Source organism: Propithecus coquereli, unplaced genomic scaffold (genome assembly GCF_000956105.1).
Source record: "Propithecus coquereli isolate 6110/MARCELLA unplaced genomic scaffold, Pcoq_1.0 Scaffold228, whole genome shotgun sequence".
Taxonomy (NCBI): domain Eukaryota; kingdom Metazoa; phylum Chordata; class Mammalia; order Primates; family Indriidae; genus Propithecus; species Propithecus coquereli.
Window position 1 is genome coordinate 483,052 of NW_012147819.1, and position 16,263 is coordinate 499,314.

Genomic DNA, 16,263 nt, shown 5'->3' on the forward strand with positions numbered 1-16,263 from the left:
CCTGGAATAATAAAAAAAAAAAAAATCTTAAAAGAGATTACACAAGAATTTACATATTTATAAATGGACTGTGCTACAAGAAATTATTTGCAGGTCAATTGTTTGAAACTTTGAGTGTATGTTCTCATAGAAACAGTGTCTAACACTGATAAGCTCCCAGGCTTACCCTCCAAAATATTAATATAATAGTAGTTGAAAAGTATTAAGTTCACAAGAAAAAAGTGTATATAGGTCACAACACATAGTAGAAAGAAGGGCTAGTACCTTCAGCATTACGAGTCCTGAGACTAAATACCAGATTTACTATTTACCAAGAAAATTGGGAGAACTAATTTGTTTGGGCCTTAGTTTTCTCATCTACTAAATGGAAAGAATACTTAACTTACAGTGGTTAACTAACAAATAAACCACTTAAAGATTAAATGAGTGAAAATATAAAAAATAGCTGGAACAGTGCCTAGAATACATAGTAGGTTCTTTTTAAATGACAGCAATCATTGATAGTATTATTATCCTAATAACTATACATTTAGAAGAGAAATAATAAAAAGCAGTATGTTAAAATGCTAGTGATTAGATACACAAAAATAGAATTCTTCTTCATATAACTACAAAAGAATTTGAGAAGATGAGGATTTTAAAAGAAATGAATGGCTTAAAGTTCCAGTAATCCTATTCTAAAAACTTACTATAAGCTGAAATTTATATATAAGCCAAAAATGCAAAAGAAAAAATTATGTTTATACTGTTATAATAGTAAAAACCTATTTTTCACTGTTTTTGTAAATAACATTTTGTTAAAAAAATAGTCGTGCCCATTTGTTTAAATATTGTCTATGGCTGCTTTCATGCTACAAAGGTAAAGCTGACTAGTTGCAACAGAGACTAACTAAGCCTAAAAAACAAAGCCTAAAAAATCTACTGGCCCTTTGCAGAAAAAGTTTGTGGACCCCTGATTTGAGATATCACCCAATGAGGACAATATACAAGATGTAATATTAACACTTCCTCAAATGATACGCAAATATTCTATTTTAATTTTATTTCTATTTTCATTTTAACGAAAAATAATTTTAAATATGGCATTTGGAATAGAACTTGATATAGAATATAATCACTATGAAATTGTTTTCAGCTACCAGAAATCTCAGTTATATGGTTCACTTCTGCTTAAGTTCCTGGGTTTCAGATGCACAAGTCCTTGACCCACATCTGCACCCCACTCTTCCCACGAAAGCCCTACCCCACATTCTTAGTCTTCTGTGTTGCTGATGCCTATGCTACATAAACTAAAGAATATATGAGGCACTCTAAAAACAATATCTATAAATCAGCGTAGTCACCAGATATCTTTTTTAAAGTCCTATGTAAACCAACAATTTCATGTCATTTGGAAATTTTTACCAAATTAGTTAAGTTGAAGAGTAACTTTAAGAGAATACTGTAAATGCATAAAAGTGACCCAAATACACAAAAAATGAGCTAAGAAATGAGGTTTAAACATTAAAAGTGTATTTTCTTTCAACATACTATTATTAAATGAAGGATGCATTGTCCTTTCTCTTATCACTAAAAAAGAAAAAAATGCTGCCCAGGTAAGCTATGAAGTTCCATTAAAATGTATTTTTATTTCAGATATGTTTAAAATATGGAAAAATTACATATCTTAGGGTTTATCTGGTATAACCATAATTAGGCATTACTATTTCAAAAGAAAAATAAAATAATTTACCAGTTATCTTATAGGTTAAATAACTTTTTCTTATAAAATTTCTCTTCCCCAAAAGGACAGTTTTTTGGGATTTTTTAATAGTTAAAAGTTATATTCCCAAATTTTCCTGCTGCTAAGAATTACCTGCAGAACTTAACTTTTAACAAGTATTCTAGCTAATATTTACGATCAGGAAAGTGAGCAAATATAAACAAATTATCAGGACCTTACCACTAAAAACATTTTCATTTAAAGGCAACTAATAGCTAGATTGCTATCTATTCACTGTTGTTAGTATTAAATCCAATGCTTAAATAGTATCTCAGATGAGAGACCTGAATAATTTATATAATAAATTAACCATCAGTACTAATATTATACTTAATAGTAACATAAATAAATTTCCTGAAAACATCTGAAGAGATACAAATTGAAACTATGTTATGCTACTATATTAAAGAATTTTTCACTATTTTCAAGCTCTTATTTTGTGTAAAACATTAACCAATCATGCAAACATTAACTTGATTCCGCATCTATAAATGGAGGGACAGTATCATGTTTTTCCAATTTTAATAGATCAAGACTGCATATAGTTTTTTCAGCAATAACTATACATTACATTCAGCTTACTACTTGGAAGAAAAAAATGGCCTGCAAAATACAGTAGGCTATCTGCTTTGCTACTTTGTCATCAAGGTATACAGCAATCTGTTCGAAAGAAACTAAAAGTATTAAATGTAAAAGCTACACAAGATGACAGGTAGAAAATTTAGTATTATTAACTGTATATCATATCAAAAGTTATAAAAATTTTAATAAAGAAAAATACATTTTAAAAATGTTTATCATAAATTTTACCAACAAGAGAGAGCTAGTAAACTAAATTACAAAGAGAATGTAAATCAATTTAAAGACACCTAAATTAACCAACTGCAAAAAGGAGGGGGAAAAGATATAATTTCACAATCCCTCTAATATTTCTAGTCGTCAGAGTCAATGAGTTATGCAATAATAAGTTATTGGCAAGCAGGCTAAAACTGAATGTGTTCTTTTTGTTTCTTAAATATCTTCTAAAATTTTTCTAGTATGAATTTTATTTTTCATATTTCATTCTGTTATAACTCCAAGGCTGTAATTTAACACAACAAACTAATCTAGAAAAATCAAACTGAATAGTGACCCTAGGAAGCCCTCAGGGAAAACCTTTTAAGTTCTCTATTAATTTTTCTTATAGAAACTTCTCCTATGCCTTTTAAACTTAATGTCCATGTAAGAGACAAAGGTAGGAAACATATACTATGACATAATGAAGTAATCCCCAATATATTGTACTTAAGTTTATTAGAAACATTCAACAACAAAAAAAAAATTATCTTAATTTTTAATATCTTAACCTTTTAATTTTTCTTAAAAAAAGCTCCACATTTCTTTTTCTCAATTTTTAAATTTATTTGCATTGGTATTTTCTTTTACAGAAGTATTAAAATAATAAGTTAGTTTATTAATGACTTTAAAGCTATTAGAGGCCTCTGTGTAAAATGCTTAAAACAGAGCAGTGACCTCATTCAGCAGAAGCTGTAAAACTGACAAGGTGAAAGAAGACAAAATGAAAGAAACACTTTCTGAAAACACAGTAAAGAAGAAAAAGAAACAAGAGGGTGATGGGGATATTTGTATTCTATTTTCAATGTTTACATTGTATTACATTTTAACCTCACTCAAAAGTTTTCCAACATGGCTGTCACTGGTTTGGAGTAGAAGTGGAAACTACTCAAAAGGAACTAAGCTAATTAGAAAATGTATCTTCACAAAGGTTAAGTCCTCAGCAAACAGAAGATTCTCTTTACTAAAGAGGAAAATTATTTTTCTGGTATTATGAATTATCATATTTGTTTAATATAATATTTTCCTTTTAGTTAAAAAATACAAGTATTATATATCAATTAAAAACAAAATAAAACTTTAAAAAACATACAAAAAGATGGAACCCTAATAGCACTGATATACACAAACACTCATTTGATCCCAAAGAGACAAGGTTTTTTGTTTTTTTGTGGTTTTTCCCAGCCAAGGATCATAAACATATATTAGATCTAAAAATGTATCACTCTCGTAAATAATTCAAAATGGCAATACCAACTGACTCAGAAAATACAACAAATTGCTAATATTTACAGGGTCAAATCTTGGTGAGGGAGAGGAGAATGTTACCCTGAAAAACATCCAATAGATCATAACTTGATTATACATTAGCACAAGTTCTACAAAATGTTTGTTAGTTCAAATTGTCTATATATAAACTATATCGTAACTGCCACACAGTTACGATAGCATGCTATTTTTATTTGATATAGTAACAAAAAGTAATATCTTTATTAAGTTTGAATTCAAGAAATAGCAATTTAAAAATACAGCTTAAAGGGCCAAACAAACCTAAGAACTTGGAATACTATTTAATAGAACTAAATGCTATACTTCCCATTCATCAAGAGAATACAACAGCTTTTTGCTTTCCATGCAAAATAAAAACTAAAAATTTGGGCGTTTAACATTTGCCAGTATATTTCAAAACATACCTTTTTACATTTACCAATTTTAAATAAATTTGCAGGATTCTCATCTCATGAAAAACAAATGAGAGGTAGATTGGGTAACTGCTCTCTAAGATTTATATTATATTATAAAACTATCACTTATATAAGGGTTCACTGATACACAATGCACTGATAGTTTTAGTTATAAATATCAATTAAAATTTGAAGCCTTTTTTCACTAAAGGAGGCAGAACTACTTCATTTAAATAAACACTCATATTTTTCAAATGTGTGAGACTTACCCGTCTTCGACAAAAGGGGAGGCCTTGGGCAATGATGCTAATGCTAAATATCTTCATCACAGTTTGATGTGGTAGAGGTTCTTTTGTACTTTTAAGATCAACAGGAACCAAGCCATGGTTTAGAGTAGTTTTTCCCGGTTTTGACATTTTAAAACTCCTCCTGGTTAATGAATACTCTCTACATGTAATACAGGCACATTACTAAAAGCTCTAACCACCAAATTAAAAAATATATATTTAATAATAGTTTTTAAAAGGCTGAGAACCCAAGGCCTGCTGCTTTTGTCTTTCAACCTTCTCCTACCAAATGTCCTGACCTGTCTGAGGCTTGGTGAAGTGCAAACTATCCTAGAATAGCCAGGAATTATAAACTACTGAAGTGAAAGCTCCTGCTCCTGCCAGTCAAACAGCTGGTGAACCTCTCATACAAAGTCAGTAATGTGAATACAACTGAAGCGGGATTGTGCTGTAGGGTCCCTTATAATATTTCTCTAACTATTAACCTAGGTGTTCCCTAGAAAGTGAAAGTAAATTTTTCTTTACAAAAATAAAAAAAAAACATGCAAACATTGTATCTTCTCTTGAATATTAAGTCTTCTTTATCCAAACATCAGCATTAATATTTTAGGAATGCTTTTTTTGAAATTTAAGTGCAGTGTTTGTGCATGCTAAAGAAATATACAAAACATATGTTTGTTCTACCTTAGATATATTAGAATGAGCACTTTTTTCAAGTGTTCATCCTAAGTGTGTCTTCCCCTTTTCCATACATACCATTCTTTATTTCATACTAAGACATTAAATACTGTACACTCTAGTTCTCTGTAGCTATTAATATACACTTCAGATTAATCTTCCTACTAGAATTTCTGTTGTCTATTTCAGTTCAATTTCTTTAATTCTGGAAAACTCATTGATTCTACTTGAAAGTGTAACAGTCATGTGACTGGTTAAAGAGTACTTACTTATAAAATAACCTACGATGGGAAGTAATTATAGTAAAATGGATAATAACTGGCCAATCCACTGCAAATCGCTAGTGTCTTATTTCTCCAACATACCATTGTCAGATAAATCTTCCTAAAACACAGAGAAATAATGTGGTATACAATCTACTCCTCAAGAACCTTCAATGGCTCCCCAATGCCTACGATACAGCTTGGAGATGAAGATTCTTCTCAAAGTGGTCCCAAACTAATCTTTCCAGCATTATCTCAAATACTTTCCTAAATTAGTCACTTATACAAGTATTAATCTTTATACTCATCCCATATTCAAGCCCATGAACTATGCTATTATGAGGGGGGGAAAAGCTCAATATGAGAATTAATAGATAGCAGCTCTAATACAGAGTAGATAATAAATGTGAACTATCCATTCATGATGATCAATAAACTAGTTGGTTCTATGTTTTCCTTCTATTTTCTGCTCCCAATAGTTAGTCATCTCACTTATCTCTCCTTCCAACAGCTTTAATGGGGCTTTAGAATGAGAAGTTAGAATGTGATGGAGGAAAATTTGAAAGAAGAATGCCAGAATGCCAGATTTCTTTTTTGACTTTGGATCTGCCTTGCTAAATATCAAAGTGGGCTGTTGGGAAAGCAGTCCATACACAAGAAATATTCCCAGTCCTAACCTGATGCTACACTCTTCAAGTAGACCCTTTTCCTATACTACAATTTAAAATGTAGTTTAAAATGCAAAATAATTGGCAGAGATGAGATATTTAGTTATACAAAAGTAAATTTCTCCAAAAAAATTTTCCAAAGATATACAAATGGCCAATAAGCACATGAAAAAAATGCTTAAAATCACTAATTAGGGAAATGCCAATCAAAACCACAATGAGCTACCACTTCACATCTATTTAGATGGCTATTTAAAAAAGAAAAAAAACTAAAACAAAAAACAGAAAATAATAAGTGCTAGCCAGGATGTAGGGAAATTGGAATTACTGGTGGGAATATAAAATGGATGTAGCTGCTGTGGAAAACTGCATGGTGGTTCTTCAAAAAATTAGACATAAAATTAGCATATGATCTAGCATTTCCCCTTCTGGGTATATACCTAAAAGAATTAAAAGCAAGGACTCAACAGATATCTGCACATCCGTGTTCATAGCGGCATTATTCACAATAGCCAAAAGGTGGAAGCAACTCAAGTCCCCATCAATGAATGAATGGATAAATAAAATGTGATATATACAAACAATGGAACATTATTCAGACTTTAAAAAGGAAGAAAAAAATAATCACGCAGGTCAGCCACTAAAATGATGAACTTCAGAATGGTGGTGTTAAGTTTAAAAAAAAAACAACAACAGAGTCATAGACTCTCCAGTGGCACTGTAGAGCTTAAACTGACCCAGCTCCCAAGTCATAGTTAAGAATCCTCAGGGGAAACGGTACTTCTATAAACCATACCTGCTTAAAATCCTAAAGTAACGAACCCTCAAGAATGTAAGCAGGATGTTTTAATGTTCATGATGGAATCTATATGAAGATTACAGGCAAATTATTTAATGGTTAATTGCTATCCCTCATTATGGAAATAATCCTTAATTATACAGAAGAAATTCCTTTTATAGAACCTTTCCTGCAGGCAAAATCTATTATGAGAGTCCAATCCAGATTTACTTTTAAAATATATATTTATAGACATCAAAAAAATAAAAATAAAAAGGAGGAAATTCTGACACATGCTGTAACATGGATGAACCTTGAAGATATGCTAAGTGAAATAAGTCAGTCAAAAAAGTATGAATATTGTTGATTTCACTTATATAAGGTACTTAGAGGAGTTAAATTCATAGAGATAGAAAGTAAAATGTTGGTTGCCAGGGGCAGAAAGAAGGGGAAATGAGAGTTAGTGTTTAACTGACATAGAGTTTGAGCTGGAGAAAATGAGAAAGTTCTGAAGATAGATAGTGGTGATGGTTGCACAAGACTGTGAATATACTTAATACCACTGAATTGTACACTTGAACATAAAGTATTATATTTTATGTTATGGATATTCAATCACAATAAAAACATTTTTTAAACAAAAAAGTAAAAAAACACAATAGAACCATCATCACCAAAAAAACTCTAATATGTCCCCTGTCCCCACACATATACAGCTTCCCCCACTATCAACATCCCCTACCAGAGTGGTACATTTGTTAACAATCAATGAACCTACATTGTCGTATCATCACCCAGAATCCATAGTTTCCATTAGGTCTCACTCTTGGTGTTGTACATGCTACGGGTTTGGACAAATGTGCAATGACATCAATGTAGTATTGCACAGAATAGTTTCACTTCCTTAAAATCCTCTGTGTTCTGCCTATTCATCCATCTCTTCTCCTAACCCCTCACAACCACTGATGTTTTTATTGTCTCTATAGTTTTGTCTTTTACAGAATGTCATATAGTTGGAATCGTACAATATGTAGCCTTTTCAGATTGGCTTCTTTCACTTAGTAATATGTATTTAAGTTTCCTCCATGTCTTTTCATGGCTTGATAACTCATTTTGATTTAGCATTGAATAATATTGTCTTCCATTGTCTGAAAGTCACATGTATTTACGTGCAGATACTTTAAAAATAAGGAAGATCTCTAATTTTGGAGTCTAATCCTAAAGAGAAAAAAAAAGATTTGGACTTGAAAAGAACTTGGGGTGGGAAAATTAAAATTAAAATCAACAGTCCTCATTCTCCAGTTTCTAAGAGAGCAAAAATTACTATGTAAAATTAGACTTTACATTTTCAAGAAATTACTTACAATAATAATAGAAACAAAACAGAAGTGAAAATTAAGGCTGTTTGTGTATCAAATGTGATTTACACTAAATACTAAGTTTTGGTAAGCACAAAGTGGTGACATTCTAATTCAACACTTTTTAAATCAGTAAATAGCTGCCCTCAACTGGATAGTACGGAGCATTGCAATTTCAGCAAACTACTAAGTTGAATTGTGTGTCTGTAACAATACAGTTTTATAAAAAGGAGACATTATTGGTGATTGAGCAAAGTGAGTACTAATTTCTAAATGTATGTGTGTACTACAAGTTTCACATTTTTTGGAGGATTCAAGTAACAGTACTTCTAAAGCAATATTCTCAATAAGCAAAGAAACATTTAAAACACCAAAACTTCAAACACAGAAAACCCTAATCAATGAAGGAAATCATAGACAATGTATACAAGAACCTCAATTGTTAAGACTTTAAAATGCAGCTAATTCCATGTGTTCAAGAAAAGATAAAGTCTGAGTCTCAATTCTACTTTTAGAAACATTTAAGATACTCTTAATTATAACTATCACTTTCAAAACTGAGACTTAAAAACAGGCTGTTTTTTAAGAGGACACCAGAAATATTAAGGCAGTGTAACATAGTAGGCAGCATGGATTCCAGAGACAAATTGCCTTAGTTCAAATCCTGGCTCTACCAGGTATGACCTCAAATTAATCCCTTTTTGCCTCAGTTTCACCTATGCAGTAACTACCTCACAGGACTGTTGTGAGGATTAAAGGAGTGAATCTTAAGTACATAAAATATTGCCTCACATCTAGTAAGAGCTCAATACTGTTAAGCTGCCATTATGATCACCTATTACAACTATTATTGGGATCAAAAGTCACATAGAGCTTTGGAGATTACATTTCTATTTTTTAAATGGCTAGGAAAGCAAGTAGAGATTCTAAAATCCCTCTACAAAGACTTTGGAGTAGAATATTTTAAAATATAATATCTATAAGTTTCAGAAAGATTTCTAAAATTCTGTCAAAGTTTTCACCTAAAAATGAAGCTGTACTATCTTAGCCATAGTGTCTTAGCATTTTAAGATTCCAGATTATCACTGACTATCCAAAAAGAGCTCAACATTACAGAACTTGTGGTAAAGAGAAGGCCTCTAAAACAAGGTAATCTATTTTGCCCACGTATCACTTCCCAATTTCTTTCTTCTAAAAGTTTGCACTTGGAAAAATGACTGTATATAAATATTACATGTAACAAAATATCACCAATATGTTATTTGTAAAATACATTACAGTTCCAAGCACTTCAATTCTCTTGTAACAAGGAAAAATACCATTACAGCCATCTAGATTTCCATCTTTTCTTTCATTCACTATTACACAAAAAGATAGGATTTAACTGCTCTTGACTAAAAGCCACAGCATATGAGCAGCACAAAGATTTTTCATTTTTCATAAATTATTTCTGAATCAGCTAAAACAAATCACTTGGAAGATATAAGCTCTAATGATTTTATACCAAGAATTTCCAAAGTCTCACCTCAAAATCTGTGACAGAGAGAGCATCAAAATATGCCATTTAAATTCAATATTAATCACTGCTTCTATGAATGTAAGCAACAAACGACTTACTCTTTCGTAGAAACAGAAAATTCCAGATGCTAAAATTATACCACTGTTAAAGTGAAATAAATCAGAATCAATATCTTTCTGATCAGAAAATATGGTATTATCAAGCATATTCATTTATTTATGGACATAGAGTAAGACAGATTATTTTCTGTACTAATCAGTTCTCAGTCATTCCTAACACCTTAGATACTAGAGTGTTTCCACACCAAGCAACTCATGTATGAAAAGCAATTCATGTACAAAGATAAAACAACTTAAACACAGAGGAAAATAGTAATAACTCAAGAAATTTGTTTTCTGCTTAATGATAAAAGAACTATCAAGCTTGTGTTAGTAATAACTGTTTTAAAAATTCAGCAAACTTATACCATTACTTTAAATGTAAAAACATAAATATTAGATTTAGCATGAAAAAAATTCAAATATATGGCATACCTTTTAAAGTTTTAGTATTCATAAAAGGCATGAGTCAAATGAATAAAAATGCCTTATAAAATTAAAATCATACTTAAAATGATTCCAAAAAATGTTATGAAAGATGTTTACATGCACAAAGAACTAAGAAAGATTACAACTTCCAATTATAATGTATTTGAGACATTATATTCATGTAAACATTTAACCAATCACATGTTATTATACTTCCCTGCTAATTTTATCTGGGCACCAAGGAAAGCCCCTAACTATTTAAGAGAAATTGGCTTGGGTTCTGAGACAGCACATACAATATGTACAAGTGTTATAAAAATGTGATCTGGTAATTGGACATTTACAAAATAAAAGCACTGCATGTGCATGCACATGTATATGTACACAGATGTATATGTAGCATTTTCAAAATAAAAATGTTAGAATACTAGGTTATTTAAAATACTATAGCTGCTTTGATTTATATAATCAAGGTCTGACTGCTAGACATTTAGGCTGTTTCAAATTCTAGTTATTTCCAAATAACTAGCTGGAAACAATCTATAAAAAGGAAAATATAGAAATCCGACCAAGAGAAGTCCTAATAAATGATAAATTTAAACATGACAAAACCACTCCATGGTACACCAGAAATTCCAAGATTCAAAAAACCTAACTATTAATTTATCTATAACTAAATTATTCTTTCACTAAACTGTTGTCTCAGCCAACTTTCAGTTCAATTACCTGGAGTTGATACTCCAAGTAAACTCACCAGTATACAAAGAATATAGCTCCACGACTAACTGGTAACCTAAGGCAAGTCTCTTAACTTGTCTCAGATTTTACATTTCTACAATGGGGAGTCTGGACCAGATGATTGAGAATGAGCCCCTCGTAGTGTATATCACACTTTTAATAGCATCAAGTATACAGCCTTTCTTGCAACATGTTGGATAGTCAATTTGGCAAGCCTTCCCTTATCATAGTTTAGTGACTAGTATAGCTATAGTTTATAAAATATATCTAAACAAAATTTATTGCTTCATTTGTGTATACCTTCTAAAAATAGGCATCTATGCCTGTGTTGTGAATATACATTTGTATTGTACAATAAGAAGAAAACATTTTTATTGTAAGAAAGGTATAAGCATAATGGTTTTTAAAAACATGATTAAAAAGATGAAATTCAAGAAAAATAATCTCAGGATTTTTCTGATTCCATATTATACTATAATGCGTGTGTGTGTGTGTGTGTGTGTGTGTGTGCACGTGTTTTCTCTCCTACCTATCATAGTGGCCTAAACATTGACATACAGAGAATATCTGATTTTTAATGAGTAAGCTTTAGATTTTATTCTTGTATTTGTGCCTAAGAACTTTAGTTGTTAATGTTAAAATGACACTTTTCCTCATTCTTTCATTAAGCATTTAAAAAATATTTGAAATGAAACAAAAATCCAGCTATCAGACTGAATTTTGTAAGTATTTCAGAAATGCCCAGTATGAAATCCTCAATGACTATAACATGACTTGGCTCATGATTAAGTTTAACTCTTACAGTCTGAGCCGGGTTACCCCAGCTGTTAAATTGGTCTTACACAGCTGCTCACCAAGAATTTAGCTGATGATTATTATAGTTATACCTTAAGTCAACTATGACAAAAATGACACAGTAATTACAGGTATTTCAGTCATGCAAAACCTCATGTAATGACGAAGTAAGTGATTTAAAGCAACCTAATTTTCTATAATTCTCAAAATAAAATTTTAGTAAGAAAAATAATTTCTTTAATAGAAGTTTTTAAGATCCATCATTTAAATACTTTTAAGAACAAGTTTAAACATAAACAGTTCATCAGCCTTTCAGTTAAAATAAATTAAATATTATTTATCAATCATTTATTTCTCCTGTAAAAACTCTAAGAGTGTTGCAGGCCCGGGAACCATAATACTAATAATTAGGAGTAAGGACATAGTACTAATAATTCTTTTAAAGCACACTAAGTAATGTGGTAATGGTTTTGCTATACAGTTTTTAAAAAATTAAACTAAAACTAAAATAAGCTATAAGGCAGAATGCTCACCAAATTGACAGTTCAACACATTATAAGGATTTACCTGTGAAAAATAAAAAGCTAAACTTATGGAAATATAAAATATCTGACAGAGTGCTAACAATTTAAGAAAGTAAAATAATAAGGAGGAAGAAAAATTGTTTCCTACACTGTTCAGTTTCTGACGCAATAATAAATAAAAATTATTTTGAGTGAGACACAGTACTACAACTCCATTTATATAACTGTCAGTAACACAGTACAAAAGCATGTGAGATTTAGTAATATTTACTGAAAGTACTTCGGCATAGAAGTAATAGAATGAAATTGTAAAAAATTCATATTTAGGATCTCACTCTTGGATGGGCTGACAGTTGACATTACTGGCCTTTTTACATTGCCAAAATTACATATTCAACAAAATACTTTGTCTGCTAAACATCAACATTAATTTTATAGCTGAAGTTTAAATTAAACTGGGAATCTAAATTTTCATTCTTTCCAATAAGCAAAACACTAACTGGCTATCAAGAAAGATTAAAAACAAACAAACAAACAAAAAACAAAACTCAATCCCTATCATTCTTGAGTATGCCTGAAATAGAAAGATCTTGGGATGGAAAGAGTAAGAAGTCTAGGGATGTTAGGAAACTATCGGTGATCAATGGGAGATATAAAGGAAGGTTGCAGATAAAGGGCTTAGAAATGCATATGTATTATTTCAGATTGGGATAATCATGAGGGGGAAAGATAAAACACAGTTCCTAACAGACCAAGCTTTATTTCACTTAATCACCATGACAAGACTGTGAGGTATCATTATCCTACTTTTTATAAACAAGGAAACTGAGGCTCAGAAAGTTTTACAAATTTGCCCAAGGTAACACAGGTGCCAGGCAATGGAGTTAAGATTTCAACCCTGGTACAAATTCCTAAACTTGTAACAAAACATCTATTCTAACCTAGTTGTGTTACTTCCTAACTTGGTTGTTTGGAGACTTCTTATTATCTATGCTTCAGATACATATGTTTGCCAGGTAACAGAGCTCTAGATATCTGAAATAAAGTATTGTATAAGACATTTGTATATAATATACGAAATCTGTTTTAACGTGCCTGATTTTTATGAAATCCAAATAAAAAAGAAAACAGGAATAAGAGCAAAGATATTATGACCTCCTATAGCAAAATGTATTCTCAAAGACGGTCACAACAATGTCCCCCATCTCGCAAGCTCTTCTTGCAATGTGACTCTGACACTCCTTCCACTGAAAAGTACAGTCCATGTCCACTTTCCTTAATAACTATCCAGACTTTTGTGACTGTTTGGATCATTAGTGATGATGAAAGTGATACCAAGTGAATTCCTAGGCTAAGTTATAAAAAGGAGATTCAGTTTTCTTGCTTGCTAGAACTCGCTTGGTAGCTCTGATGTGCTGGTTAAGTTAAGACTTAACTAAAGCCACCATGCCCCAAACTAGCCCAGGTAAAAAGACCATATTATATGGAGAAGTCCTGAGACTATAAGAAAAAAAAAGATTCCTGGTCAGCCCTCAGCTATTCTAGACCCCTGTTGTTTCACCTCCAGCCATAATCTGACTGCAACCCTGAATTAGTAATGGCCAGGTCAGCTTTCTCCCCAAATTCCTAACCTACAGGAACAATGAGAAACAATGAATAATTATTGTCTGTTATAATCCACAAAGTTTTGGGGATGATGTGTTAGGTGGTAACCGATAAGCAAAACCTCTTACAAAACAAGGAGCTCCAGGAACATTGGTTTATTGTTATAATATGAAATATAGTCATCCTAGTGCAATGTGAATTTCAAAATTTAAGAATGGAAAGGACAACGGGTGATTCACAATGAAAATGGAAGTGAGTGGCTATTTTGAGGGAGGAAAATTTTTGGTGACAATTTCCCAGTTTGATAATACCCAATGGAAATGAGGCATACAGCAAGTCTTTGGCTATTTTCATAATAAAACTTAAAAAAAAGTTACACACTACTTTAGCTTAAATTTATAGCCAAAGAATTTTGATATATGACAAAGAAAGGAAAAATCAACTCACTTTTAGATTTCCAACAATCATGCTTTTGTCTATATTCCAAGCAAACTGAAATGACTAGAGAAGCAGGCAGGAAAAATAAATGAGAGATACAGGTCAGGTTTAAGACCTGGAAAGCCCACCTAAAAGGTGCAATTGATTGTTGTCATGCAAGCACATGGGCCCCATAAGGCCAGATGTTCCATAGTTTCAAAGGTGAAAAGTCAATATTTTTATTCAACTCTCAAGATTTTTAAATAGTGGCAACAAATTTAAATATGTTTTAAAAAATACCGTATGAGATACCAGTTTGCACTCTCTGCTCTATTCCTTTTTGAAGTAAAGAAGCATAAAAATATAATAAAAATGAAACATAAGATTAGTGTTACCTAACAGAGAATAATGGTTCTGTCTTAAAGTTTTAACCTTCTTTTCTATACCAGGTAACAGAGTGAAGTGGTAATGAGAAATAAACTCTGAAACTGAAACTTTAAGCCATAAACACTACAGATGTAGGGCGGGTGCGGTGGCTCACGCGTATAATCCTAGCTTTCTGGGAGGCCGAGGCAGGAGGATAGCTGCAGCTCCAGGGTTCGACACCAGTCTGAGCACAGTGAGACCCTGTCTCTATAGACAAGAAACAAACAAAAAAAAAGACCAAAAAAAAAAAAATACACAAAACACTACAGATGTCCCTTAACATATTTAAAATTTTCACTCATTAAACCCTATGACAGATGGCAGCATATTGGTAAAGTACAAACAACTCATTCTAGAAAATTAAATTTATAATGTGGACATAGAGAACCAATACCTGTAGCTAAGCAAATGAATAACTCTTGGCACTTACTTCCCAAATTCACCAGTACCTTCTTCATACTTTTCATTCCTCATTTGCATCTGATTTCAAGAACCAGAAACTGCCATTTAAGATCAACAAGAAATACAGAAAATTAAAGCATTTTCACTTTGAAAGTAAAGCATCTTCTAAAAGTAATTTCTATTTCTAAAAAGCAGAAAAGCTGTCTTTAATAATTGCAGGAGCAAACAGTACCTACAGAAGGAAAAAGTACATCTGACCCTTTTCTGGAAAAAAAGATACAAAAAATTTTATACATCATTCTTAACCCTGATCTATGAAAACAATCATCATTCTTCTATGTATATTTCCTATAACTAGAGGTTAAAGTTTAAATGCAAGATGCTACCCTGACAACAATACTTATTAGGAGGAATCAAGTTAACACATTGACTGCCACGCTAGAAAAAAAAAATTTTGTCTTGGGGCCAGGGTGTTTTACTGCGAAAATAGAATAAAAACTTCAAAAACAAAACAATCCTTCCTAATTTAATGAAAAATTGTTATTTTTTATTGTTTTCTGTGCGTGAGTTATATGCAACTAAATTGTCAATATTAACTATAACAATAAGAACATCAATAAGTAAGATTTTCATGAACCAACTGCAGGCCCTGAGCTCAAAACCAGTGTGAGTTAAATACAACTCACATGGCAGTTAATGTGTTAATATTCTATGGCAGATACAACTAGTAGCTATACCAACAATTTACAAAATGTGTTCTCTAAAATGCATCCTAAATAACTTCAGCCTATCTGAAACTATTGTTCCATTCATAGTGATTGCTTTCATTTGTTTATAATCATCTCTTCACTGTGAAAAATTTAGACATTTTCTGTAGTATCAAGCAGTATTCTAGAATTTCTACAGAAGTGCCAAAGAGAATTTCCCTTGTATTTATTCCAGTTCCAGCTATTCAGTTCAAGAACACCCAAGTATTGTTAAAGAATAAAACTTTCAT

General features: G+C 31.5%; 1 protein-coding gene across 2 annotated transcripts in view; it reads right to left on the reverse strand.

Annotated features, from left to right (window-relative positions):
* The window catches only part of FBXW7 (F-box and WD repeat domain containing 7, E3 ubiquitin protein ligase), a 187,019-nt gene that overhangs the window by 58,586 nt on the left and 112,170 nt on the right, over positions 1–16,263 (reverse strand). The window contains exon 1 of one of the 2 annotated variants that reach the window (XM_012645261.1): positions 4,551–4,876. The exons of the other annotated variant lie outside the window; for it this stretch is intronic. Within the exon in view, the coding sequence (XP_012500715.1) occupies positions 4,551–4,697 (147 nt within the window). The 5' untranslated portion in view covers positions 4,698–4,876. Of the gene's footprint in view, positions 1–4,550; positions 4,877–16,263 lie in introns of those variants that run through there. 2 annotated transcript variants of the gene reach the window in all.